Raw genomic sequence first — 28000 nt, 5'->3', positions numbered from 1 at the left:
TGGGGATTGGAGTACGCTGAGTCAAGCATATATCTGGGACCCATAATCTCACTTAGATCAGATGAGTGCATGATAGAGATGCAATAAAGTGCATCGGTCAGCACCCCAAGAGTTAAATGAAATTGCACATAGGATATTGAAGAAAGGCCAACTTTCTATCAAATACGAGCCTCAAAAATCTAGTCTCAGGTACTACTGGAATAGCATTTTGCTCTAGTCTCAGTTCAGGTTTAGGGTGAAGATTGCACTTTCAGCCAAAATTTATGGAAATGTCTTTTGTGGAGAGAACCTGAAGCCATTATTGCCCACAAGCCCAAGTGGTCAATGGTACGCTGCAGTTGTCGCTCTATTACCTTCATGTTGTAGGATTGAGAGAATATAATAAAATCATCAACATAGAGGGCACAGTTTACAGTTGGAGGAAGTTGATCTGTGATGGAATTCCTTTTGATGGCAAAAAGCATAACAGTTAAGACTGATCCTTGAGGTACTCCCTCCTCTCGGTTAAAAGGCCGAGAGAGTAGATCTTACACAAACTTGGAAGGAATGATGGGATAAAAAGTTTTTGATAAAAGCTGGAAGATGACCTCTAAGACCAATGCCATAAAGGCCTTTTAAAATTCCAAATCTTCAAATTGTGTCATTTGCTTTTTCCATATCGAAGAACATGGACACCAGGTGTTCTTGTTTTAAAAAGGTATCTTGAATGGATGTTTCAAACCTAATTAAATGGTCTAAAGTGAACTTATTTCTTTAGAAGCTGTACTGTACTCTGGAGAGGAGCCCATTTGCCTCCATTAATTTACTTTTCTTTACTTTAAGGCTTAGAAATTGTGTTCTTGTTTACTCAATATATCACTGTTACTTCGTGATATTTTGCGTTTTTACTTTATAGAATTAGAAGTGGAAGGGATACAAGCTGTTAGATGATTCTGAAATATTATTTACATCTAACACAGAAAGTAAGTAAAAAATATTATGTGAAACTCTTAATTGGGAATAATAATAAACCTGCTGTTTACAGTGTGCTTTTAAATATAGTATTAAAATTTATTGAAAAATTTATTTAAAATAATTTATACAAATATATAGTAATAAGCATTCATTACTCACAAACCAGTCATTAATTATTTCTTTAATTTTATTCAGAGCTGCTTCTTTTACTGTACAGTACAAACTATCACAAAACAATAAAAATGGTGGCAAACAGCAAGATGTCCTAAAATAAAAATGTATATAATATTAATGTTACACAGAGTTATCTAATTAAAATGAACCTAGTTTTAATACAAAATTTTATTAAAACAAACACAGACTATAATTCAACTTAAATTTCTTCAACTTCCTGTAGTTTAATTTCTGTTAAACCCATTGACTTTTAGTAATCTTTATTAAATTCTCAGTTAATTTGTTATGCATCTAATTATGTTTCTATATTTCTAATAAAATCATGTTTATAATATTCATACTTTCCTGTTTGGCAAAAATGCTGTACAATGACATGAATTCATGCAGGCCTATTTGCATATTTATCACTGAACATCTCTTGGCATTGTAAAAATCATCTGGATGAAAAGTAATGTCCACAGAAATCTCACACACACACACACGTGCACGCACGCACACGCACTGAACTAATAAATGCTGTAAATGTTACAAATAAATGTTACAATAAAACTACCTTCTACCACTTTCTAAAAATATCTCACATCATAACCACTGACATTAGAATTAACCATATGTGCAAGGAAGCCATAGGCTTTTGCTGCAGCAGAAAAAAAGATATAATAAATAAAAAACAAATGATAAATAATAATAGATTAAACAATAAAATGCAGAAAAAAAAAACAATAAATTTAATAACATGTATAAAAATAAAATTAATGACTTATGTGTTTTCCTCCTCACACACAACTGTTTAGCTGATCTTTGAATTTACTCAACTTAAATAATCCAGCTGATGTTGCTGATGAATTAAACAGGTACTTCATATCAGTCTTTACTGATGAAAGATCTTTCGTGCTGAGGAGAGGTGTGCAAGTGAGGCTGAGCCATATGAAATTAGTGATTTCAAAATACAGATGACTGTTTATTACAAAAACTTTCAAGCCTAAAGGTAAGCAAAGCTCCTGGAGTTGATGGCATATACCAAGTAATTTTGAGAGAGATGGCCATAGAGTATACCGAACCACTGAGGTTAATTACGAGGGCATCATTGGACTCGGAAGAGATTATTTTGAATTGGATAAGTGCCAATGTATCACCAATACACAAAGGCTGTTCTAAGAGTGAAGTCAGAACCTAAAGAGCAACTGGTCTGACTTCAATAGTAAGGAAACTTTTAGAGGCAATGATTAAGAGTGCAATCCAGGGACATTTAATAAGAAATGGCATTCTGAAGCACACAACATGGTTTTGTTATCACTGTGTATCCTCCCCGGCAACATGCACAGTGCTGAGTGAGCCTAGGTCCCAAGGTTTTTAGTTATTTTGAAAATAAAGAAAGATAATCCTAGCTTGCTGAGAGCCTAAATTACCTTCAAGTAAAACTATGATAATATTTTTTTGATAATAATACCAGAACTTTATCACTTGCTGTCACAATTCAGCAAAACAACAACAACAACAAAAAAAAAACCTAATGCACTGTTTTGGTTAGATGCTATTGCAAATTTAATTCTTGAAATACTTAAAAAAATGCAATGTCCCAATAAGTGAGTGCTGCACACAAGCATACTATAATGGCTCTAATATGAGTGGAGCATACAAGGGCACTCAAGCTCGAATTTTGTAAATTAATCCCCTGGCCATTTTTTCCCTTGTGCTTGCCACATTTTGAATCTCTGTGGTGTTCATGTGGCAGAATGTTGTGTATAATATATTTAGTTGTAGTCCTCAGAGGTGGGAAATTTTGAAAAAAAAAAAAAAAAAACCAACTGCTCGCTTCATTCCTTGTCCAACACACGTTGGTCTGCTCGAATTGAGAGTGTGAAACTGCAGACACTTGAACAGATTTGAATGGTATAAAGACATATATGGAGATGGAGTCGTTTGAATGCCTCATGATGGCAACAGTTTGGTTCAAAATTCTATCAGCCATAAACTACCAAAGCACGGTCTTAGAAGCTCGAAATACCACCATTGACATTGAAGTAGCAAATATTTCTAGTCTTCTGACAGATTTGAAAAATATTAGGAACAGTTGGGAGGCAATCCTAAAATGAATGCAAGCTCGTAGCTGTAAATTTAAATATGCAGGCTGAATTTTCAGATCGACAACAAAGGAAGAAGAAAAGAAATGCTGAAGAATCGACAATAACACAACTGAAGAACAGTAAACCGCCGCTATTCGCGGGGGTTACGTTCCTGAGAAATGTCGCGAATACTGAGTTATGGCTCCCATAGTAATAAAGGGGTTCCGTTCCAAAGTATGAAAGATATAAGTAAAACTAGTCTAAAATTTTGTCTATGTATGTATTATATGTACCTTCATAATATGACTATGTACATAGACAGTACACGGTGAAATGCAAGCATATGGTATCGAAATTAAAATAAGAAACAATTTAATATTAAATGTAATATTTATTAGAAATTTCAAACCAGCACCTTTGCTAGCTAAAAAAACTTATCCCGCCAGTGCCATCACCAGTTTCGCTAAAGTGTTGATAAAGGAGTTTTGCATTTTCACGAATGATGAGTGAACTTAACGAAATTTTATTTTGAGTTCGGTCTTCTATCCACAGATTTAAAGCTTTTCCATTTTTTCTAATTTAACATCACGAGTTACAGAGCAAATTTTTGAAGCAATTAGCACGTTTTCACGGACACTACGGCAGATTTTTTCTTCCGATTTCTTGATTGATCGTACTGTTGACTCATTGATTTTATAATGTTTTGCCACTGAGGAGACACTTTCACCATTAGAAATTGTCTAATAACTCAATTTTATTCGCTAATGTCATCACCTTCTTTGATATTTTCACATTTCCCTTGTTATTCGTAGCCATATTTTTGTACGGGTTAGAAAGAACTTGTCCACAATAAAGTCACTTTCTTCCGTTAACACACTCGAAAAAGTTTGTTTTCCACTGCAAAATGGTAGATCTATCACTTTTGTAAGCATATCAATTTAATCAATTTATAAGCATATAAATTAAAAGCAAACAACGAAACCTTCCATGACAAGCGCATAACACATACTGAACAAGGATTAGCGAGAAACATCCACGCTCGCGATTTTGTCACCCCTCTTCCCACACCCATTGAGCGCTGTTTTGACCGGGAAAGATAATTTTAGCCACGCCCATGTTTTTTTATGGCAGAAAATGTTCACGGCGCTTTAAAATTCACATTTTTTTAGGTTTAATTTAACATAAATCAGCGACCGCGAAACCGCGAATAGTGGGGGTTTACTGTATTCAAGTTTAATGTGTTAATGTTCTCTAAGAGTGTTATTGGTAACATGACAACTCAATTTGATTCAGTGAAAGAAATAAACATTTTATTCAGTGTGCTGTGGTTATTTCATGACTCAAATGAGGTAGAAATTCGAGAAAATGCAAGAAAACTATAAAACAAATATGAAGATGATATTAGCGAGCAGTTTTCTGAAGAACTAATACATCTGAAATCGATATATGATGCAAATATACAGGAAAAAAATCTTTCAGCTAAACAGTTGCTCAATAAAATAAAAATCTGAATCTTGAACCACTATTTCCCAGTATAGTTATTGCTTTAAGGTTGTTTTGTACAATATCACTGTGGCTGTGGCTCAAACAGAATGATCTTTTAGTTGCCTATCAAGGATTAAAAATGTGTTATGTCAACTATAGGTCAAAACCAACTTTCGTCTTTGGGCTTATTATCAGTTGAGGCAGAGCTAACCCAACACTGTGATTTTTCAAAAGTAATAGAGTTATTTGCAAGTCGTAAGGCTCACAAAGCACCTTTGTGATTTAGTCTAAATCCGAAACTCAAGCTGTGATTTTTTGACTTTGTGATCTGATATGATAGTTTATCGAGATTAACCTTATTAATACAAGTGGAAATTTTTTGTTAAACAACTATTATTTTGTATTTACCCAATACTGTATCACTATTATTCAATTTTCATATTATTATATTACAGAAAAAATAAAGAACAATTTCCATCTACACAGTTTTTTTTTTCTGTCATTGGGCCCAGAATTATTGTTTTCCCGGGGTCCGGGCCATCTCTTGGCTGCCCTGCCTCTACCACTCGACGATCCCTTTATCCATAGCAGTAATGTTCCCCCTAATGCCACACTGATCCAATTTATACAGCAGGCTTTCGTGTGGAGCATGAAAGACTGCTATACAAACTAAAGCAGTAGAGCTTTTCATGTCAAAATCTTTACCGAAACCTATATATATATATATATATAGGTTTCGGCAACCTATATATATATATATAGGTTTTCTTATATATATATATATATATATATAGGTTTTATAGTTTTCTTTGGCAACCAGCATGCAAATTTTTTGGATTTAAGTATTACTTTAAATAGTCCTCCTCTCCGTCATAATTTGGAACTATTTGACAAATTGGAACTCGAATATTTCGATTAAGGTTCATAAAAATATAATCTACACACAAATTATCCGTTTAGCTAATATTAGTAGCAATCAATCACTTTTCGCTGGTGCTTTGAATGATCTCTATACCAAACTTCGCAATAATGACATTCCTATTAATTTCTTAAATTTTATTATAAAAAATCTCTCTGATTTCATTAAAGAAAAATTCGGTTTCACCATGTTCCACCTTGATTAGGGTTAATTCGATACTTGTATAGTTGTATAGTTGTACATTTGAATGGTGGTATTTCCACCACTTGGAAAGTGATCACACATAATGACTTCTATTATAACTTCTATTAGAACGATGTTCGTGTTCTTTCACTTCCTAAGTTTTCTTTTCATTTTCGTAATTTAATATCAATAATTACTTATGTCCAATCTTATTTTCTCTATTTTATTTTGACCACAGAGGGCTCCCATAGTTCTTCTCTTCTGAGCAACTCCACCATCGTTGTCATAGTTTTCCCTCTGTTTGCATTCCATTCTTATTAATCATATTCGCGTAATTGTACCTTATTAATCATGATCGCATATTTTATTGTCATTTCTTAATTATATTTCACTCAACTCGTTTCTGCCAACTATCATAGGTATTTAATTTTCTTCCTTTTCATATTTTTTATTTTATTTTATTTCGTAAAATATACAATACAAGCTAGCGGTATTAATTTCCACTTCTACTAACACTCTCACAGCCAAGGCCCTCTCTATGAGGTTGGGTACTTACATCCCCAGCTTGCCTAGTATCCTTTAAACTCTTTTCCTTCGCTTTACTTCTTTCTACTTTCTACTCTTCGTCTTTCCGTCCGTTGAACTATTAGTGTAATACGAGGGTGATTCGGACATTCTCACTTTCCTCATTCTCACTATCTTCGCCTCTGTATTTTTAACTTCTTTTCCCTCCCCTACCTTGCATTGCTTCCTTTTTCTATACCGCTACCTTGTTATTTATTTATTTATTACATACTATCGACTCAATTTATTTCCAAATACACTGCGTTACGTAATTTTTTAATTTTTTAATCTAAATACACTGCGTTTGCGTTACTCAATTTTCTTAATTTTTAATCTAAATACACTGCGGTTACACTACGTTACTTAATTTATTAATCTAAATACACTGCATTTGCGGTTACACTACGTTACTTAATTTATTAATCTAAATACACTGCGTTGGGGCTACCTCACTCATGTTTATGGAGATATATAAAAAATTTCTTATTTTTTATTTTTTATTTTTTTTTTTTTATTATTTTTTTTTTTTATTTACTTTTCATTTCTTCAGCTTCTCCATCAGCATGAGTTTGCATAGAAACACAGTGTTTGGTACATGATCAGGTGTAGCCCCCTGATGAAATACCTGATCTATGTACCAATTTTTAATTTTTAATTTTTAATTTTTATTTTATAATTTTTATCTCTATCACCCTCCCTCTTTTTCTTTCAGCTTTTGTACATATAATTGGCCTGTTAATTCGGCATTAATTCGGATTTAATTCTACTTAATAATTATTATTATTTTTTATTTTATTTTTATTTTTTTTTTTTTTTTTATAGGATCTTAACATTCTTTTTCTCTTTTTTTTTCTTCAACTAGGTTCGGCATTTTGTGTTTAATAACTTCTCCATCTATTTTTATTTTATTTTCTATATTTTATCTTATATATATATATATATATATATATATACCCAAATGTTCTAGAAATTTGAATGTTGCATGGGAACTAGTCTAGTATGGACTTGTGGCACTAGGTAACACTGCATGCATCCTTGTGAATGTGTGTCACATAGTGTCAGGCTGGTTTGTTTGTTATTCGGTTTTTAGGAGCATTAGCAACTAAGGCCATATTGCTCCGGGATATGCGGTGGTCATTCCCTGACCTTTCTGCATCCTCCGTATTTGGTGGTGACGGACTCGAACCCTGTCAGGCTGGATAGAGTCATTGAATATTTATGCACAGTTCTCTGGCAGTGTGTTTAGTACAGTTTGTGATTGTTGCAATGGCTGATGTGAGAGTAGCAATGTACTTGTCAAGTTTTGTTTCCTTCTTAACTATACAGCAGCAGAAACCCATAAGAAGTTGAAACAAGCTTTTGGTGACAATGCTTTAGGCCAGACACAGACCTACTACTGGTTTGACCATTTTAAAAACGGTCGAATGTGGGTTGATGACGACGATCGCTCCGGGCATCCATCATCGAACACCACCCTGGAAAATGTCGCAAAATTTCAGGCGGCGATCCGTGAAGACCGCAGGTGGACCATCCATGACATTTATGGCATTGTAGGACTATCGTACGGCACATGTCAGCGGATTTTGAAAGACAAGTTGAACATGAGAAGGATTGCGGCCAAGTTTGTGCCACAGCTACTGAGTGAAGACCAAAAGCAGCACTGTATGGAAATTAGTAGAGATCTTCGAGAATGGGCCAGAAATGATCAAAATTTCCTTTCTATGGTCATCACTGGTGATGAGAGTTCGGTATATGAGTATAATCTAGAAGCCAAGCAACAACCATCCCAGTGGAAGAGCCCATCTTCACCCTGACCGAAGAAAGTCCGACAAGTGAGGAGCAATGTGAAGTCCATGCTGATCTGTTTTCTGGACATTGACAGGATTATCCATAAGGAATTCGTTCCTTCTGGCCAGACCATCAATGCAGAGTTCTACTGTCCTGAGGTGGTTAAGGGAAGCCATCAGGAGGAAACGTCCAGAGAAGTGGTGCAAAAAGAACAGGGTCCTTCATCATGACAATGTGCTGGCCAACAGATCTCCTGCTGTGGCACAATTTTTGGCATCCAATCATCCAATAACATGACAATCATCACCTACCACCCTTATTTTCCAAACTTAGCCCCTTTCAACTTCTTCCTCTTCCCAAGAATGAAAATCAAGCTGAAGGGTCGAAGATTTGACAACGTAGAGGATATCCAAACCAAATTGCAGGTGGTGCTCAATACTATGATGAAGAAGGACTTTCACGATGCATTCAAATCATGAGAGAAATGCTGGGATCAGTGTTTATGCTCTCAAGAGGCCTACTTCAAAAGTGACAGTAGCAAATAAGACCCAGGGTGAGTCTAATTTATTTTATAAATACATTTCAGAAATTTTTTGGTAGCACCTCGTATAATGTCAAAATTATAAAGCCATGCTGTGATTTCTCTATAATTCCACTCCTCTTAAGATGATCCTGTAATACTTCTTTAACCAATGACTCCCCATTATTTTCTCAGGAACAGAAGTCAAGCTTACAGGTCTGTAATTGTTCATGTCACATTTTGATTTCCCCTTTGTGAATAGGAGAGACATTTGCATACCTCCAATCTATATGAACCTCTCCTGAATCCAAGGATGCTATCATATGGACAAAAGTTTGCTTACCACTTTTACACTTCTTTTAACTCTAGCCACTACACTACCTGTGAAGTGTAAATCAAAAATAACGAGCAAGCATCAATTGTTGGCCGAAAATAAAAATCTTGATTTTCTGCACTAAATACAGACAAATTTTCATTTGGTATGTTTTTGAATTTTTATTTATCGTTTTCCCAGATTTATAGTGTAAATACACTCCACAGGTATAGCCCCACATTTGTTTTTACTTTTAACTTATAGTGTGGGAAACTAACTGTTACTGATGTTACAAAGCATAGAATTATTTTTTTGTTTCTAGTTCAAGTTATTTATAAAACTCTCCCATGTGATCTAATGATTACTAAGAGTCATAAACTACATCTATTATAAAATATTTGTTCGAAATATTATTTATTATTTTTGAATAATAAGCATGACAACATGAAAAGTGATAATCACTCAGGATAGTCAGTTAGAAACATGAATAATTTTCAAATTTCACTCACTTCAAGGAATGGCAAATTTGAAATAAATTTTGAACAAATTTGAAAATGAAGTGAACAATTGTATGTAATATATGCCTATTTAAAACTTTTTTTAAAAACTATTATACATATAATAAGCAGGAAAAAAATTAGTATGCGCATATTTTAAATTTTGCACGTTTAATGTTGTTGTTGTTATTTGGTTTTTAGGAGCATTAGCAACTAAGGCCATATTGCTCCGGGATATGCGGTGGTCATTCCCTGAATGACCTTTCCGCATCCTCCGTATTTGGTGGTGACGGGCTCGAACCCCGGTCTAATCAAGAAGCGTGTGCTACGCACTGCTGCTCCTTCCCACCTGGATACGGAGGCGCCATGCACGTTTAATGGTTTTTTAAACTTGAAAATGGAAGAGGGTAATAGCTCCATCTTAACTCTAAGATGCTTTTTTTTTCCCAAAATTCTCTATTGAATTTTTTTTTTTTTTTTTTGAAAATAAAAGGTATAAAAATAGCATTTTTTAAATATTTATTTATTTTTTATTAAAACTAAGAAAATGCATACATTAAGTATTGCAATCCACTAAGAAAAACTTAAATATTGGCATATCTCATAAGCAGCATTTAAAAAACCTACACTCTCCTTCCAGAAATTAAAAAAAAAAAAAAAAAAAAAAAACCCTGTTAGATGTTGCGCCACAAGGTTTCTACCAATTAGCAGTGTGCCATGACTGCAAAGTTAACATAACTGGACAGTTCCATGTGCTTTATCAGTTGACTTTCACTTCTTTCAAGTTATTGAAGAAACTGAAGTGAGGGTAAGGGAGGTGGAAATAATTTTTTTTTTTTTTTGGATAGCAAAGCCTATTCTCCAGATGTTGCTTGTTTGTTTGTTTGTTATTTGGCTTTTAGGAGCATTAGCAACTAAGGCCATATTGCCCCAGGAATATGCGGTGGTCATTCCCTGACCTTTCTGCATTCTCCGTATTTGGTGGTGACGGGCTCGAACCCCGGTCTAATCAAGAAGTGTGTGCTACGCACTGCTGCTCCTTCCCATCTGGCTACGGAGGCGCCTCCAGATGTTGCTGCAGCATCTGGAGACTAGGCACACCTGCAGGATAATCTGATTGAGGTGTTTAAGGCCTTGAATAGATTGAGTAAACTGAATGTTAATGGCATTCTTTCTTTTGTTGAGACTACAGACATTATTATTATTATTATTATTTGGTTTTTTTTTAGAAGCATTAGCAACTAAGGCCATATTGCTCCGGGGATATGCGGTGGTCATTCGCTGACCTTTCCGCATCCTCTGTATTTGGTGGTCACGGGTTCGAACCCCGGTCTAATCAAGAAGTGTGTGCTACGCACTGCTGCTCCTGCCCACCTGGCTATGGAGATGCCGACTACAGACATGAGAGGACACAAATTAAAGTTGAGGAAGGATGGTTGCAGGTTAGATGTGCAGATGTTTGCTCTCAGCCAGTGGGTGGTTGATTGTTGGAATGGGCTTCTACCTGTTATGGTTGGTTTGAATAAATTGAAGGAAGGACTAGACAAATTCTTGGAAGGTATGGATGGATGAGTGCGTAGTAGTTATTTTTTTTTTGGCTACTGCCATAAAGGATTTCTTCCTTGCATCATTTGCCACCACTACTACTATTGTTAGCAAAGATATTATTTGTTCTTATTATCCAAAATGCGTTGGCATTCGAGGTGAGCGGACGCGCTTAGACAGGGCTCCTCAGTTAAGTGGTTTACTTTTGGATAGTGCTTTTAAATATTTGATTTATTTAGATATTGTCGGATTATTTTGTTATAGGTTTTCCTGTAACTGTTTGATTTTAATAATATTATGGATATAATTTTTTAAAGTTACTTTCATTGATATTTATTTAATTTTATAATGGTAGTTACGAGATCTGCCTTAAACACGTCACAGGGTAACGTGACTCACACGGAAATAGCAGATGGCGATTTACGTGCGAGTCATGATTTAATCCGTTGTGGAACCTGTGGAATGTTTTCCTAGGTCGACCTGGTGACTAATCCTACCTCACCTGGGGATTCTTTTCTTTGTGATCGATGTAAGGAGTGCACCGATCTTAAATTACAATTTGGTGCACTGATGGAACAATTTGAGTCCCTGAAAAAACGAGTGCTTGCCCTCGAAAATAATGCATCTGGGAGCTCGTCAGGGACTCAAAACTCCAGCAATCTACCAAGTGATGCACACCCAATTCGAGCCTCAAAACAGAAAAACCAAGTGCAAACTACTCTGGTTAAAAAAGGACATTGTTTTATTAGGAGACTCCATTGTCAGGGAAACGGGGAATATTTTTTGTAATAAATATAGGTGGAGCAGAACCAGGGTATGTCTGCCGCGAGCAACTATTGATGATGTCACCAACAGATTGTCAGATTTTAAAGGGGGTAAAGAAAATATTATTATTCATGTGGGGACAAATGATATTAAACGTACACGATCTGATGATTTGTTGGAAAAATACAGGACCATGCTGAGGAAATGTCACGAGCTAGGCCATAATGTCCATGTGTCTGCAATTCTGCCCAGACACGATAGGAGGGATTATATGTTAAGAGCCTTGTGGATTAACTCAAGACTTGAAGGAATCTGCAAGGCTTTAGGGGGTGAATTTCTATCAGCATGGCCACACTTGTAGGTAGAAGGAATTTGTTTTGTAGAGACGAGATACACTTAAACAAAGGTGGTGCAAAAGTTTTTGCCAGTATTATTGAGGATACCTTAAAGGTTCAGGGAAACTGCTAGTTAGGGGGGATGTGGGTAATACTGACACGCGTTTATCTGATAATATTGGTCAATGTAACTCTTGCACATACCTTAAGAGTTCTTATCTGTTACCCCAACTGGACATATTATCTAGATGTTCTGGGGGCAAGACGTTTCACGTGAGTGGGTAGCTAATATCAGGGAAGAGAGCCTAAAAAACTTCAAGGGTTGTGTTAGGGTTGTTAAATCTACAAGAACAGTAAATCTTAATTGTTTATACAGTAACGTTAGAAGTGTTGTCAATAAAATGAGCGAATTCGAACTGCTGGTTAAAACAAGTAACGCGGACATAATAGGGCTTACAGAGACGTGGTGCCACCCGGAAATTGGGGATGATGAGTGTCAGTATGGCTTGTATAATGTATTTAGGAAGGATAGGTTAGATAGAAGGGGTGGTGGGGTAATGCTTCTCATCAGAAGCAGCCTGAGTGCGACGATAGCGTTCCCGGATTCAGACATTTCACATGCTAGTATAGAGTCTGTATGGTGTGAGATAGTTGGAAACAAAGGTATAATGCGAGTAGGAGTAATCTACAGACCAGGTGATTGTGAAGATTATGACAAAAGCCTCTACATGCAAATGGAATGGGCAAGTAAGCTTCAATGCCTTATTATGGGTGATTTCAATTTGCCTCTAATTGATTGGAGTAAATGGGAAGGAAACTCGACATGGGGAACAAAATTTTTAAATCAACTAGATGACTGTTATTTGTATCAACATGTCAGGGAAAGTACTAGAGAAAAGAATATCCTAGACCTCATCATCACAAATGAATCAGATGACATAACAGGGCTGACAGTAGAGGAACCAGTAGCAGGAAGTGATCACGGAGTTCTACGGTGGATGATGACGAGAGAGGTAGCAGAAGTAAAAGGCAAAGGAATGGGTTTTAATTTCAGAAAAGGAAATTACGATGCCTTAAGGTACTACATGGCCTCTATTAACTGGGTAGATATCGCGCAGAGAATGAATACAATTGAACTGTGGTACGCTTTTAAAACATTAATCACAGATGCCTTCAATGCGTATATACCATTAAAAAAAATACTCCACTAGAAGGGTTCCAAGTTGGATGAATAGTGAAGTTGCCGCATTACTTGAGCAGGAAAAGGTGGCATGGAAAGGTTACAGAGCAATAAAAAGTACTGAAGCCTATAACAGCTACAAGGTGATGTGTAATAGAGCCACAGAAAAGGTTCGACAGGCAAAGGCAGTTTATGAGAAATCACTAGCAAACAGAGCAAAGAGGGGGGATAAAGAATTCTTCACATATATAAATGCCAAGAAGAGCAGGACAAACCAGATCGGACCTTTACGTAAGGGAAAGGGGATAGTAATAAATACACCAGCTGCCGTTGCAGATGAACTCAACAGTTATTTTGCATCGATATTTACAAATGAAAAGCCTTTTGTGGCAATGGGAAATTGTGGGAGCGAAGTTAAAAAATATGTAATTAATGACATTGAAATTTCGCAAGATTATTTAATGAAAAAACTTTTGAGCCTACAGACCAGTAAGGCTCCTGGAGTTGATGGAATATACCCTATAATCTTAAGAGAGGCGACAAGTGAGTGCATTGAACCATTGAGGCTAATTATGCGAGCATCACTAGACTCTGGGGAGATTCCCTTGGATTGGAAAAGTGCAAATGTATCTCCCATACATAAGGGTGGCTCTAAAAGTGAAGTTGGAAATTATCGACCTGTCAGTCTGACTTCAGTAGTAGGGAAAATCATGGAGGCAATGAACAACGGTGGAATTCAGGATCATTTGGATAGAATTGAAATTCTCAAGGATACTCAGCATGGTTTTGTAAAGGGAAAATCATGTTTAACAAATCTGGTTTGCTATTTCAAAAGGGTCACTCACGAGCTGGATTTAGGGAATAATTTCGACATTGTTTATTTAGATTTCAGCAAAGCTTTTGACTCAGTCCCACATGAGCGGTTGCTTTATAAGCTGGAACAGGTTGGAATCACTGGGAAAATCCTTAGATGGATAGAAGGATGGCTTCAGGGCAGGAGGCAGAGGGTTGTGATAAATGGCTATTCCTCAGATTGGGTTGATGTAAGAAGTGGGGTTCCCCAAGGATCAGTATTAGGGCCACTGTTGTTTTTAATTTTCATAAACGACATTGATGAAGGGATAGAGGGCGTGATGTCTAAATTTGCAGATGATGTTAAAATTGGTAGAGTAGTTAATGATCACTGTCAAGCTGAGCTTCTTCAGAGAGACCTAGATAGACTTCAAGAATGGTCAGAAAAATGGCAGCTGTGCTTTAATCCAACAAAGTGTAAGGTATTACATCTGGGAAACAGTAATCCCAAAAAAACTTATTCACTTGGTGGAGTTCAACTAAACCCAGTACCGGAGGAAAAGGATTGGGTGTTACGATACAGTCAGATATGAAATTCTCTGAGCATTGTAAACAGGTTGCAAGGAAGGCCCATGGTGTCCTATCGATGATCTATCGAAATTTTGCAAGTAGAGATAGGGACGTGATAATCCCATTATATAAGGCTTATGTTAGACCACACTTGGAATACTGTGTTCAAGTATGGAGACTGCACCTAAAGAAAGACATCGAGCTTCTTGAAAGGGTGCAAAGAAGGGTAACTCGCCTGGTGAGATCGGCAAAAGGGCGTCCTTACGAAGAAAGGACGCCCTTCGAATATGTGGGTTGCAGAGTTTGGAAACTAGACACCTTAGAGGAGATTTGATTGAGGTGTTTAAGGCTCTGAGAGGCATCAGTAAAATGAATGAGGACAAAATTTTCAAGATTATAAATGATGCTAGAACTAGGGGACATAAATTCAAGTTACGGGGGGAAAATGTTTAGATTGGACTGCAGGAAGTTTTATTTTAGCCAGCGAGTTATAAATTACTGGAATAAGTTGCCTACATGGGTGGTAGAGGCCGACAGTTTGGGGAAATTCAAAGGTCATCTGGATAGTACTTTCGGGTAAGGGAAGCGCATAGGATGATAGGTTTAATTTCCTTTTTATTTATTTTTTATTTTATTTTTTTATTTATTAATTATTATTATTTAGTTATTTTATTTATTTATTTATTTTTTGTTTTTATCATTGTTTTGTTCGGATGTTTTTTTTGGCTGGTGCAGCATAAGCCATAGGCTTTCTTGCACCATGCAGCCGTTACTAATACTAATACTAAAATAGTGTCAGAATAAATAATAAAATTCTGAAGTGGACCGCTTTCAACTATTCAGCATTAGCATTAGTAGAGGCATATGATACAAGAAAGCAAGCTTATACAGAATCAGCAATAAAAAAAAAAAAAAAAAAAACCTTCCCATTTCACCCATCCATTCATTCCAAATGTTTGTCTAGTTCTGTCTTGAATTTATTTAAGCTATCAACTTCCACAATGACAGATGGAACTTTATTCCAACAATCAACTACCCAGTGGCTAAAGGCAAATTTCTGCACATCTATTCGACAACTGTCTTTCCTCAATTTCAGTTTATGCCCCCTCAGGTTTATAATTTGAGGAAGAGGATGAATCCCATCAGCATTGAACCTGCTCAATCCATTCATGGTCTTATGCACCTCAATCAGATCGTCAATCAAATTACAGCTTCCAGACGCTGTAATTTTCAGAACTTAAGCCTTTCTTCGTAAGAGCACCCCTTTGTTCCCCTCACCAGTTTTGTTGCCCTTCTCTGTACTCATTCTAGCAATCCTACATGCTTCCTAAAATGAGACTTCCAGATCTGTACGCAGTACTCAAGGTGTGGTCTGACCATTGCCTTATACATGGGGATAATTACCTCCTTATCCCTGCTCGCAAAATTCCTGTATATCATTGACAAGATCCCATGATCTACTCGGGCAGCCTGTCTGCATTGCTCAGAAAACTTCATATCTGATTGCACAATTACCCCCAGGTCTCTTTCATTCTCCACTACACCGAGTGTAACACCATCCAGTTGGTATACTGTATTTCTCTGGGGTTACTGCTACCCATATGGAGTACTTTACATTTGTCAATGTTAAACTTCAGTTGCCACTTCTCAGCCCATCTGCCCAACTTTTCCAGATCCTGTTGCAGCAGCATACTGTCAATACTGTTATTAACAACCCCTCTTAACCATTGTATCATCTGCAAACTTTGACATTAAGCTTTATATACATTCACCAATATCATTGATTAATATTCAAAACAACACTGAACCCTGGGGAACTCCACCAAACCCTGTTGGGGGAAACCACTAATAATATTAGTCCACAGAGGGCAGTGTCCATTCGCCTCCGTAGCCAGGTGGGAAGGAGCAGCGGTGCGTAGCACACGCTTCTTGAATAGACCGGGGTTCGAGCCCGTGACCACCAAATACGGAGGATGCGGAAAGGTCAGAGAATGACCACCGCATATCCCAGAGCAATATGGCCTTAGTTGCTAATGGTCCTAAAAACCAAATAGCTAACTAACTAACTAACTAACTAACTAGCAGTGTCCATTGATTGCTACTCTGTCTTCTCCCACTCAATCATCCTTTTATTCATTCTAGCAACTCGCCCGTAATGCTACACTGCTCCACTTTGTACAGTAGTCTTCCATGTGCAACAGTATCAAAAGCTTTCCTGAAATCCAAGTATATGATATCAAATTATTTTTGCATCCAGTTCACTTGTGACCATGTCATAGTATCCAATAAAATTCATTAGACAAGACTTCGCTTTAATAAACCCATGCTTTTTTTTTCTGAATTATTACTGCTCTCTTATCTAGATGATCCTGTAATGCTTCTTTAACCAATGGCTCCATTATTTTCCCCTGGAACAGAAGTCAAAGTAACAGGTCTGTAATTACTCATGTCACCCTCTGATCCCCCTTGGTGAATTGGAGATACATTTGCACATCTCCTCTAAAAGGCTAAATGGTGCAAAAATAAACCATGCATCATTCCTAGATGTTTTCTGATGTGCCTGCTAAAGGATTAGTTACAATTCTGGCCAGTACTGGAACTAACCACTAGCAGATTATTAAACCTTAGCTAAGATTTAATACTTATAGAACATTCCTTCATTATAGTAACCTTGGGATAGAATACTAGAAATACAAAGGGTTGCAGATAACTTTCTGAGATAAAGACTTTTATGGAATGCATAAATGACCCAGAGATGGTGACTAACACTAGGGCCTGAACAATGTCCCAAGTGTGAAGTTCCCTGTAGTGACACAGATTTCAGTTTTGTGGTATGCAAAGTTTTCAGATTAGATGTTCTCAGAGACTATAGATATTAGGCAATTGAAGTGTCTTAAGGAAGTTAAATAATGAGAGTTATCTTTTTTCAGTCAAAGGTGACCCAAATTAGAAGGTATATGATACAGGAAAGCAAGCTTATACAGCATCAGCCAAAAAAAAAATAAAAAAAATCATCTTCCCATTTTGCCCATCCATTCACTCTAAATGTTTGTCTAGTTCTGCCTTGAATTTATTTAAGCTGTCACTTCTACAATGACAGATGGAAGTTTGTTTCAGCAATCAACAACCTACTGGCTAAAGGCAAATTTCCACACATCTATTCTTGTTGTCTTTCGACTATCTTTCCTCAATTTGAATTTTGTCCCTTCAGGGGATTAATCTGGGCAAGAGGAAGAATCCCATTAGCACTGAGCTTGCTCAATCCATTCAAGGCCTTATACAACTCAATCAGATCACCTTGTAGGTGCCTAGCCTCCAGACACTGTAATTTGCAGAACTTAAGCCTTTCTTTGTAAGAGCAAACCTTTGTTCCATTTACCAATCTTGTTGGAAAAAAACCATCCCCTTCTCATTTCACCCATCCACTTGCTCCAAATGTTTGTTAAGTTCTGTCTTGAGTCTATTTAAGCTATCAACTTCTACGACAGATGAAAGTTTGTTCCAGCAATCAACCATCTGCTGGCTAAAGGCAAACTTCGGCACATCTATCCTACAACTGTCTTTCCTCAATTTGAATTTATGCCCTCTCAGGCGATTATTCTTTCTGATGGGATTCTTCCGATGGGATTAATGCTGATGGGATTCTTCCTCTAGCAAGAGGAAGAATCCCATCGGCATTGAGCATGCTTAAACCATTCAAGGCCTTGCAGGTGCTTAGTCCCCAGACACTGCAATTTGCAAAACTTAAGCCTTTTTTTGTAACAGCAACCCTTTATTCCATTCACTAATCATGTACATGGCCAGATATATGTTTTCCTGTTGATAATGAAAGCATGTCACTTCTGAAATCTTCACTTTATATGACTGTGATTTCAACTTGTATTTAAATGTTTTTGTGTAATCAATTTTTCCTTGTATACTGCAAGGGTAACTGGATGTTTGCATGTTTTAAATAATCTTTTATTGATACAATATATTTAAAAACATATTGACCTATCTTGGTAGATTCTGAATAAATTTTTGACAACAGGAAGGTGGCATTTTTGGTCCATTTCTCACTTCAACATAGTAGTCAATTTAGCTAATGGTTGCAAGCATATTGTTCCAGCTGAAGCCAATATACCTGTTCATTCAAAGGAGTCAGATGGGCCAATGAAGCTTTTGCCTGCTCATGTCTTCAAGGTAAGTCACTATAGGCTGTGTAGTATGACATGCTGAAACAGAAAATGGCCATCCCCTTACTCCGCCCATGCTGTAGGAAGAGTGGAATTGTTGGGAATGCCAATGTACCATACAGCATTTGCTATTCCTGGAATAACAACCAATTGCAGACCAAGCCCAAACCATGATAAACAATCCCCTATGATTACAGTGCCTCTGTCCAACTTCACAGTTGGGATGACGAACATACCAGTAAATAATGTTTGCCAGGTACCTGTCAGACCCAAATTTGGTCATCAGATTAGAAAATAATGTATGATTCATCACTATATAACACAGCCTTCAAAAGTTCCTCTTTCATAAAATCTGATGTTATGCAGCTCCCAATGCATCATCCTTATAGTGATGTCATTTCCTGCAGTATTCACATTGAAGGAATGCTTCCTTCAATCTGAATGCTGTCTACCCAAACATTTCCTTGCTGCAGTAGTACCATGGCATTCCCGTTCAGTGATTACATCAGTCAACATTGATCTAGGATGTTGTTTTGTTGCAGTGGCACAAAATTGATTTACTAATATAGTATCCTGTGATGACTCCCCCTTGAAATTTGCTAAGCTTAACATATTGACAAATCTTATTTCATTGATTTGCTTACAAACACAGTTGCTTTTATACCTATTTGTGACATAGATGGTGATATAGTTCATATATCCAAATCCCAGGGGTACCCAGATATTTTTTGTATCTGGATACCTTGACAATGTTTGTGTGTTTATGTATATAGTTTTAAATTATAGTGACAGTGATATTAAAATTTCGTCTTATTCTACTTTAATTTATTCAAGTTTTAAAACTAGTACTATAGACTTTTATCCGATTGCATAACCTATTTATTAGCACCACTATCTGATACAATTCAACATATTGTTGAACTTATTAATGAACTCTAATAAATTTTTCTTATGGTTAGCTTATCCCATACATGATGACAAGTGATTGTACCACAAGATTCATCAAGCAACCCCTCCCTCCTCAAAAACTGACCAATGACTACTAAGAAAAATGCTTGTGCATTTACTACGTGTTACTATGTACAAAAACATCACATACCTTAGAAGTAAAATAGAAAAAAATAGAAATGAAGGGTGGCATTTCTCCACCTGTTCTCAAAACCTGTGCTCACAAGTTCGTTTATATTCTGCATTGCCTTATTTTTTACACTATCTTATTTCTCTGGTTTTTTCCTTCTACTTGGAAATTTGCTAATATCCAGCATGTTCCTAAAAAAGGGTGACAAATACCCCCTGTCGAATTATCACTTCACTGTACTTACCTCTACAATAATCTTTCCAAAACACTGAAGAAATCCAACTATCAAGTCAAATTATTTCGAAACCTTCCATCTGTTCAATGATCATCAATATGGATCCACCAGTGTTGATCCATGGGTGATAGACTGACTTATGTTACTCGTCTTCGTACAAATTTAATGGAACTCAAGCAGTTGCTCTCAATATTTCTAAGGCTTTTGATCATGTAGGCATAGAGGTCTTCTAAACAAGCTCCCAACTTATGGATTGCCATCTGTTTTTTGCAACTGGATAGCTAGTTTTCTCTCTGATTGTTCACTATGGGAGTTGGTAGATGGCTCTCTGTCCTCTTGTCACTCTTTACTAATGCTGGTGTTCCCCAACATTCAGTTCTTTCTTCCATTCTTTTTCTCTTGTATGGTAATGGTTTTCTTCCACCGAATGGAAATCCTATCCCTAGTTTTGCTAATGATAGCATACTACTTCCTACCTTTCCCTGAACAAACGGCCTCAACTTCTCAAATATGCATTATCAATTCCTAAATGTTGATCTCCAGGTAATTCTACAGTGGGGGCAAAGAAAACTTATCTTAGTTAAAACTTAAACTCAGTGAAATTCAATCCTTCTAAAACTCAGTCCTGTCTTATTTATCATAAATATGAGTCCACTGCCCCTCTGCTCATATTTTCACTTTTGGCATTACTTTTCTTCTAAATAACATATTCACTCTGTACAAATCTCAAATCTGCCTACCAAGGAATATCCTTCCCACATCTGTAGTAGGTCACACAAACCTCTCTCAAGCTTTTACACTCCATTCAAAAGAGAGCAGTCAGGTTAATTAATGACCCATCTCTTACAAAGTCTCTTCGCTCTCTATCTCATAGATTTCTGTTTCTGCTACATGCCTTTTCTGTATATACTTCCATGGCACTATACTTTTGAATTGGCATTTTAATTCCCCTACACTCTTCAAAACATGCTGGAAGAAGTGTTGAACCAGTTAGAGTCAATTCACTGTTCAACTCAAAGCTGACAGAACTAACTTTTCTTCTTCTTCATTTATACCTTCTACTTACTTGTATTTCTTTAAAAATTACAATCTACAGAAATTCAACCCTAATAGTAGTAGTAGTGGCATGTGATGCAAGAAAGCAAGTGTATAAGCTTATGCAGCATCAGCCAAAAAAAAAAAATCACATCATTCCCTCCAAATGCCTGTCCAGTTCCTCCTTAAATTTATTTAACCTATCAACTTCCAACAATGACAGATGGAAGTTTGTTCCAGCAATTAACCACCCGCTGGCTAAAGGCAAATTTCCACACATCTATTCTACATCTGTCTTTTCTTAATTTGAATTTATGCCCCCTTAGCTCCGTAATCTGAACAAGTCGAAGAATCCCATCAGAATTCAGCGTGCTCAACCCATTCAAGGCCTTATACACCTCAATGCTAGAACTTAATTCGCAAGAGGAAAAAAGAATTGGCTGAGATCCGTAGTGACCGGTCACTGGAAATTCACTTATAATGCTAATATTAGCAAATTTTGGATCAAAATTCAAAATGAATTTCCATGAATTTTGGATAAGGCAATTAGAATTTTATTGCTGTTTTCCACTTCCTACTTGTGCGAAACAGGGTTTGAGAGAGAGAGAGAGAGAGAGAGAGAGAGAGAGAGAGAGAGAGAGAGAGAGAGAGAGAGAGAGATAGATAAAAGTCGGTAGAAGTGGAGCTGAGAGTAAGCCTATCCGGAATAAATTCTCATATTAAAAAACTGTTCCTCCCATCAAACCAAACCGCCTCACTGATTAAAATGTTAGAATTGTATATTTTTTTGTTTTTATATAATTATGTTAATTTTTTTATATATATTTTCTTTTAAATTTCATGTATGTTCAAAAAAGAACATTAAAAGCATTTAAAACAAATAATAAGTGAATTATTAAATATACCCAACAGAAATAACTTACAGTTTCTGAATATATGTATATACAGTAAGACCCCTGTATTAGCGGGGGGATACATTCCAAGACCTACCATGGATGGCTGAAACCATGGATATAAGTGAACACTGCTGACCCCATACATAGCATGATTTTCTTGTAAATACATATGTATAATAAAATACAGCAGACTCTCGATTTATTTACCGAGACACTTCAAGGCCAAATGTTTAGTTTGATTAAGTGCGCTGCGCCGACTGCCGCACCGCAAAAGGGCAAACCTTGCTTTGCCATTCATGTCAGGGATGCCAGAATTTTTCCCTCCTTTTTGTTTAGAAATCGCGAAAATGATGGGCAAACGCAAGAGTTGCACCCTCAAATCAAACAAAAACTCTAAACTACTCAAAAGCTCGAAAACAATGCATCCGTCAAATCTCCAAAGAACCACCACAATGCCGGTGACCAAACGATATGTGACATTGTAAAAAATGTCAACAAGTATATTCTGTCTTCTCATCCTTCAATTCATACTAAGTACTATAGGTTCTAATACCTTTTGCTTAAATAAAAAAAATATATACACTAAGCAGAAAACTTGGTTTGCTCAATGCAATGTAAAAATGAAATGTGAAAATGGAATGAAAAATAGTGTATACTATGTTACAGGAATTAAAAACTATTCTGAAATTATACAAAAAATGTTGTTTTATTTACTGATTAACCTCATACTAACAAAGTATAAAAAATACCTAAAAAAACTTTGAATGGCTACTTCTGCTTCTAGCCTGTCAATTACCAAACTTTTCTTGATAAGTAAGGAAAATTCCTGAAGAAGCCATGGTAAATTATCAGCTGTATCCTCAACTAATGGATTTACAGACATTATCATTTCCTGAAATAATACAATAAAAATACTTTAAATTACTATTAGCAACAACAAATATATCAGAACTCAAATAAAAACAAAATTAATTATTTCACTAACATAACAGAGGAATATATACAAAGACCATCTCACAGTTACTAATTTTTAAAGTCATCTATTTTCGAGTAAAAATTTTTAATGCTAGTTTTAACTAATTTAAATGTTAAGGGATATATCTGTTTATTAGTACAATAGAACTTTGATAATCGGCCAGGGTATGGGACTGAGATCATGTACATATGTACATAATACATAACCTAATGAAATTTAATTAAACTTTAATTATTATTTATTTTTTACAGGGTCATCAAAAAATCATAGTACAGATCATAGTACATACATACCTATTTTTAATATTTTGACTTACATTGGTTTAACATCATAAAAAATTTAAAAGAAAACAATATTACATAATTAAATTTGTTTTCTAAAAAAGTCAGTCAATTTCTTTTGTTTCATTACCCCTCAAGCCTTTTTGGAGGCAATGTTACGAATTTTACACAAAAGCAACACTTGCATAGCCATTTGCTGCTTCTTCTTATACCTCTAACCACTCAATGCACTTTGACAACATAGTTTCAGCTTCACAGTGGCTAATTATGTTTATTGTTCCATTAGCAGCAGCTTTTTCTTCTTCTTCAGTTTCGGAATGATCTGAAATTGTCATCACTCCTTGCACAATTTCATCGTCATCTAAAATTTCACATCCGACGTCCATTTTGTCCATATCCAGCCAATCATTTACTTCCTTCATCAAAATATTTTTAAAACCAGGAATGTTTGAACATCTATATATTTAATACGGAAGGTGTTTTCCTTCGACAGTCAGATTGAATGATAGGCTTAACTGATCGGGCTGGAAATGGTCTCAAATTGAAGCTATTTCTTCCCAGATGTGCACAAAGTTGTTAGAATTTAAAAATTCTGAATAGTTATTTTTTTACGGAATGGGCCAGTTCTATAGTACAAACAAGTATAGTTCAACATTCACTTCATAGATAGAGCCACAGGAAGATGTTAACTATTAAACAGTTGTCTAAGTTGATAAGGCATTTTTTTCTGATTAACAATTTGCATGTTTGCACAATCGTGTCCTTTGTTCTAAAAAAAAAAATAAATAAAAATAAAAATAATAAAACTGTGCTACCAATGGCAAAATTGCTTACCTTAAAAAGAAAGAACTAATTGTACTGCTCCCCACATTGCACACGCAAGCTCATACACTCATTGCCATTCATTATGTTTAAAACATTCAGAAGTCATCATTTTATCGTTATCAGCTTTGAGTTTATTTTTATTTTTTTTGTTTTTTAAAGTGAGTAATAATTTAAGGATTTAGAATTATGTCAAAGTCAGGATGACGTGTTGTGTTGAATGTACCTTGCAGTGAAGAAGATACATGCCTTTTCGTGTTTCTGCAAATGTATTCAGGATCAGTCTGAAATGGTGAAATCAAAGAAAATTTATGTTTCATCAGATACAAGAAATGACAAAGGATTCGATGCATACTGGCTTACCTGCTTACAACAAAACACGCACTACATTTCTTTAGAACAGCTAGAGGAAACTTTAAATTTGCACACTAATGAGGGAACGAAATTTAAAAGAAAAATTCAGGTATGCATTAGTTTCAGGTCTGTGGCTGAGAATTTTTTAGAAAACAAAGATCCAGACTACAGTTGAAAATATGTTGGCGAACTTCAAGAAGTTTGGCCGCAACGTGATTGTCATGGTACATTTTTACACTTCCACATTTGGAAGTGTAAGTGAAGAATAGGGTGAGAGGTTTAAACTAGACATTAAATACATGTAGATGAGGTACCAGGGGAGTTGAAATGTCAACATCAGGGCTGATATTTGCTAGATACTGAAGAGGTACTGTACAGTAGAAGCATCTGCAAAAAAAATGCTAATAATGAAAGTTTGACTAAGTTTTTAAAGGGAAAGGTGAGTTTTTAGTGTACTTTTTAATATTCTGCCCTTTTCAGTAGTATTTTATAGAGATGACAATGAACTGTCTAAAAATTTTCAGAAAATATCAGGCAATAAAAACTGTGCTACCAATTGCAAAATTTTTGCAACAGATACGGCTAGAATACAGTTTGCTCTTTGATGTATACTGGCTTACCTGCTCACGACAAACAATGGACTACAATGGACTACATTTAGGACAGCTAAAGAAAAACTCTGCTACCAATTGCAAAATTTTCACAACAGATACAGCTAGAATATAGTTTGCTATTCGATGCATACTGGCTTACATGCTCACGACAAACAGTGGACTACATTTCTTTAGGACAACTAAAGAAAAACTCTGCTACCAATTGCAAAATTTTTGCAACAGATACAGCTAGAATATAGTTTGCTATTCGATGCATACTGGCTTACCTGCTCACGACAAACAGTGGACTACACTTCTTTAGGTCAGCTAAAGAAAAGCTCTGCTACCAATTGCGAAATTTTTGCAATGGGCACTGCTAATAACTGCAAAACTTTAGTTTCTTTTGGAATGGTTTCTGTACAGTTGAATATATTTCTGGCCACAACTTATTCCAGCTTCTTTACTGTTTGAACTGGAACATCATTCCAGGCATCACCAACATTTAAAATTGGGTCTTTTATAGTGTAGGTTTTCCAAAACTCTATCAAATCTAATTTATTTTTGGCCGAAACAAGTTTTTGAATGAAACATTTTGCGATAATGATGTTTCATACTCTCAATCACACCTCGGCCCACTGGTTGAATGAGAGATGTTGTGTTTGCTGACAGAAAGTGTCATGATATTCTGCCATCATCGCTTTTTAAATTACATACGTGTGTGGGATGAGTAGGCGCATTGTCCATCAGTAGCATTGCATATTGTGGTAAACCTTTTGATGCCAAATGTTATCTTACACATGGTACAAATATTTTATGAAACCAATCATGAAATATATCTTGGCTCATCCACATGTTGTTTTGTGAGAAATATTTAATCGGCAAAGCATTTAATTAATATTAATATAAAAATTTATATTTTTAAATGATCTAGGCTTTTTTGGTTTTCCTATAACAACCAAAGGCAATTTATGACTACTGCTGGAATTAGCACATACCATTATAGTGATGCAATCTTTTTGCATCTTATATCCTGGTGCCATATATTCAGTCATTGAGGCCAGTGTCTTTTTAGGTAGTGCCTTCCAATTAAGGCCAGTCTCATTGCAGTTGTAAATTTGGTCTTTAACCAAACTTCTATCAGCTATTTCCTTCTGTAGTTTTTCATGATAAACAGAAATCACTGTGCTATCTGCACTCAGTTTCTCACCCTGGACTGACAACTGTTGAATACCATGGCGAAACTTAAATTTGTCCAAACATCTGATGCTAGTCCTGAATGAAGGATCTCTGCCTAGTTTTTTTTATTGATTTCAACAGCTTTTTCGATTATTATAGGTCCCGAAAATAGAATTCCTTGGCTACGTTTTTGAACAAACCATTGAAACATTGCAGTATCCAATTGTTCGTTTTTAACAAGCTTCATTGTTTTACGACTTTTAACTCAGTTTCATTTTCGACACATGGTTTTCAATTTTGTCTGCATCATGCTTTACATCATTTACTGTTGTTCTTCCTATTCCATAAACCGATGCTATACTTTAGCACTTTCACCTTTTCTTAGATGAGTGATTATTTCAATTTTTTGGGATAATCCTAACACTACTCTTTTATGTTTCTCTGTCATTTCAATGGGTTTACTAAATAAAAATTATTAAAATATGAAACAAGAGTACAACTGTATACAGCAAATTGTATACAAAGACTGAGTGACACATAGTGCCAATATCACAATGCATTACGGTATAGTGGGGTTAAGTGATGGTTAACAGAGACTGACAATCGAAGTTCTACTGTACTTGCAAAGGATCGAAGGAAACAACACAGCTTCTGCAGTAGTAAAAAAAGGAGGGGATATCTAATCTACAGTTTCTAGTTGCTTCAGAGTGAGCAAGAGCAATGAGAGAGAGAGAGAATACAACATTTAACTTACTCAGACATATAAGGGAATAGCTTTCCAAGCAAAGGATTCAGATATCAAGACCTGATAATCTTTGGAGAAAAACTGCAAAAGATGTTTCTAGGGATGTTCCAGGTTCAATGCTGAAACTTGAATCTGTGGTTGTTTAAAATTTACTGTTATTAATGTTTATAAAACTACTCCTCAGATAGCAATTTCAATGCTTTTTGGTATTCCCATAATGGGAAGGCAGATTATTACGTGGAAAAAGATAATAAAATTTGAAAAAGACTGATTGTTGTATTTTATTGGAATCAGGAAATTAATTTTATTAAAGGTGAGTGGACATGCTTAGTAGTATGTGGGGGGAATATTAAATTGATAAGGGATATGAAACAAAAGATAAAAAGAGAATTGTAAGAATGCTAACTCTGTCTTTGATTAATCTACAGTACGGAAAGTGGAAAATAAGAAAATGGAAGAGCAAAATAAAACTAGAAAGACATGGTTACCAGTAAACTTCAGGTGCGTGATGATTGTCCCTACTAGAAAGGGTCCTGGAAATATTATTTTATAGTACTTTGGTGAAATGCTAAAGTTAAGTGTACAGTTCACTTAACTTTAGCATTTCTCCTACTTCAGTGATTTACTATGAACAAAGTTAGTGCTTTGCACTAACTTGTTTGTCTAATAAATTTCCCAAAGTCTGAGGCTTTCAGCCCTAAACTCTTTTTAGTATTTAACTTTAGCTTAAACTGATTTTTATATTTTTTCCTTCTGTTAATTAGATCTATAATTATTAAATTTCATTAATTAAAAAACATTCAGTTAATTTTAAAACATTTACACCAATAGGTATTGTTTAACTTAAATTAATAAATTTGAGAGAAATAGTACCAAATAAATCTGGTACTACTGCTCTCATTTTCCACTTTCAAAGCTATTAGATTAACTGAAGTTCAGAAAATATTATTACTGTTGCCTTTCAATCTTTTATTTGTCTTTCTT

General features: G+C 35.7%; 1 protein-coding gene across 1 annotated transcript in view; it reads right to left on the bottom strand.

Annotated features, from left to right (window-relative positions):
• The window catches only part of LOC150087269 (uncharacterized), a 151106-nt gene that overhangs the window by 115781 nt on the left and 7325 nt on the right, over positions 1-28000 (bottom strand). The window contains exons 2-3 of the mRNA XM_090372429.1: positions 22819-22961; positions 1114-1219 (exon numbers count right to left, since the gene is read on the bottom strand). Of these exons, the coding sequence (XP_090228555.1) occupies positions 1114-1219; positions 22819-22961 (249 nt within the window). The remainder of the gene's footprint in view (positions 1-1113; positions 1220-22818; positions 22962-28000) is intronic.

This window comes from Mastigoproctus giganteus, chromosome 4 (assembly GCF_048544385.1).
Source record: "Mastigoproctus giganteus isolate SK-2022 chromosome 4, ASM4854438v1, whole genome shotgun sequence".
Taxonomy (NCBI): domain Eukaryota; kingdom Metazoa; phylum Arthropoda; class Arachnida; order Uropygi; family Thelyphonidae; genus Mastigoproctus; species Mastigoproctus giganteus.
The sequence above is the reverse complement of the archived record's forward strand: the minus strand, read 5'-3'. Positions and strand labels throughout refer to the sequence as shown.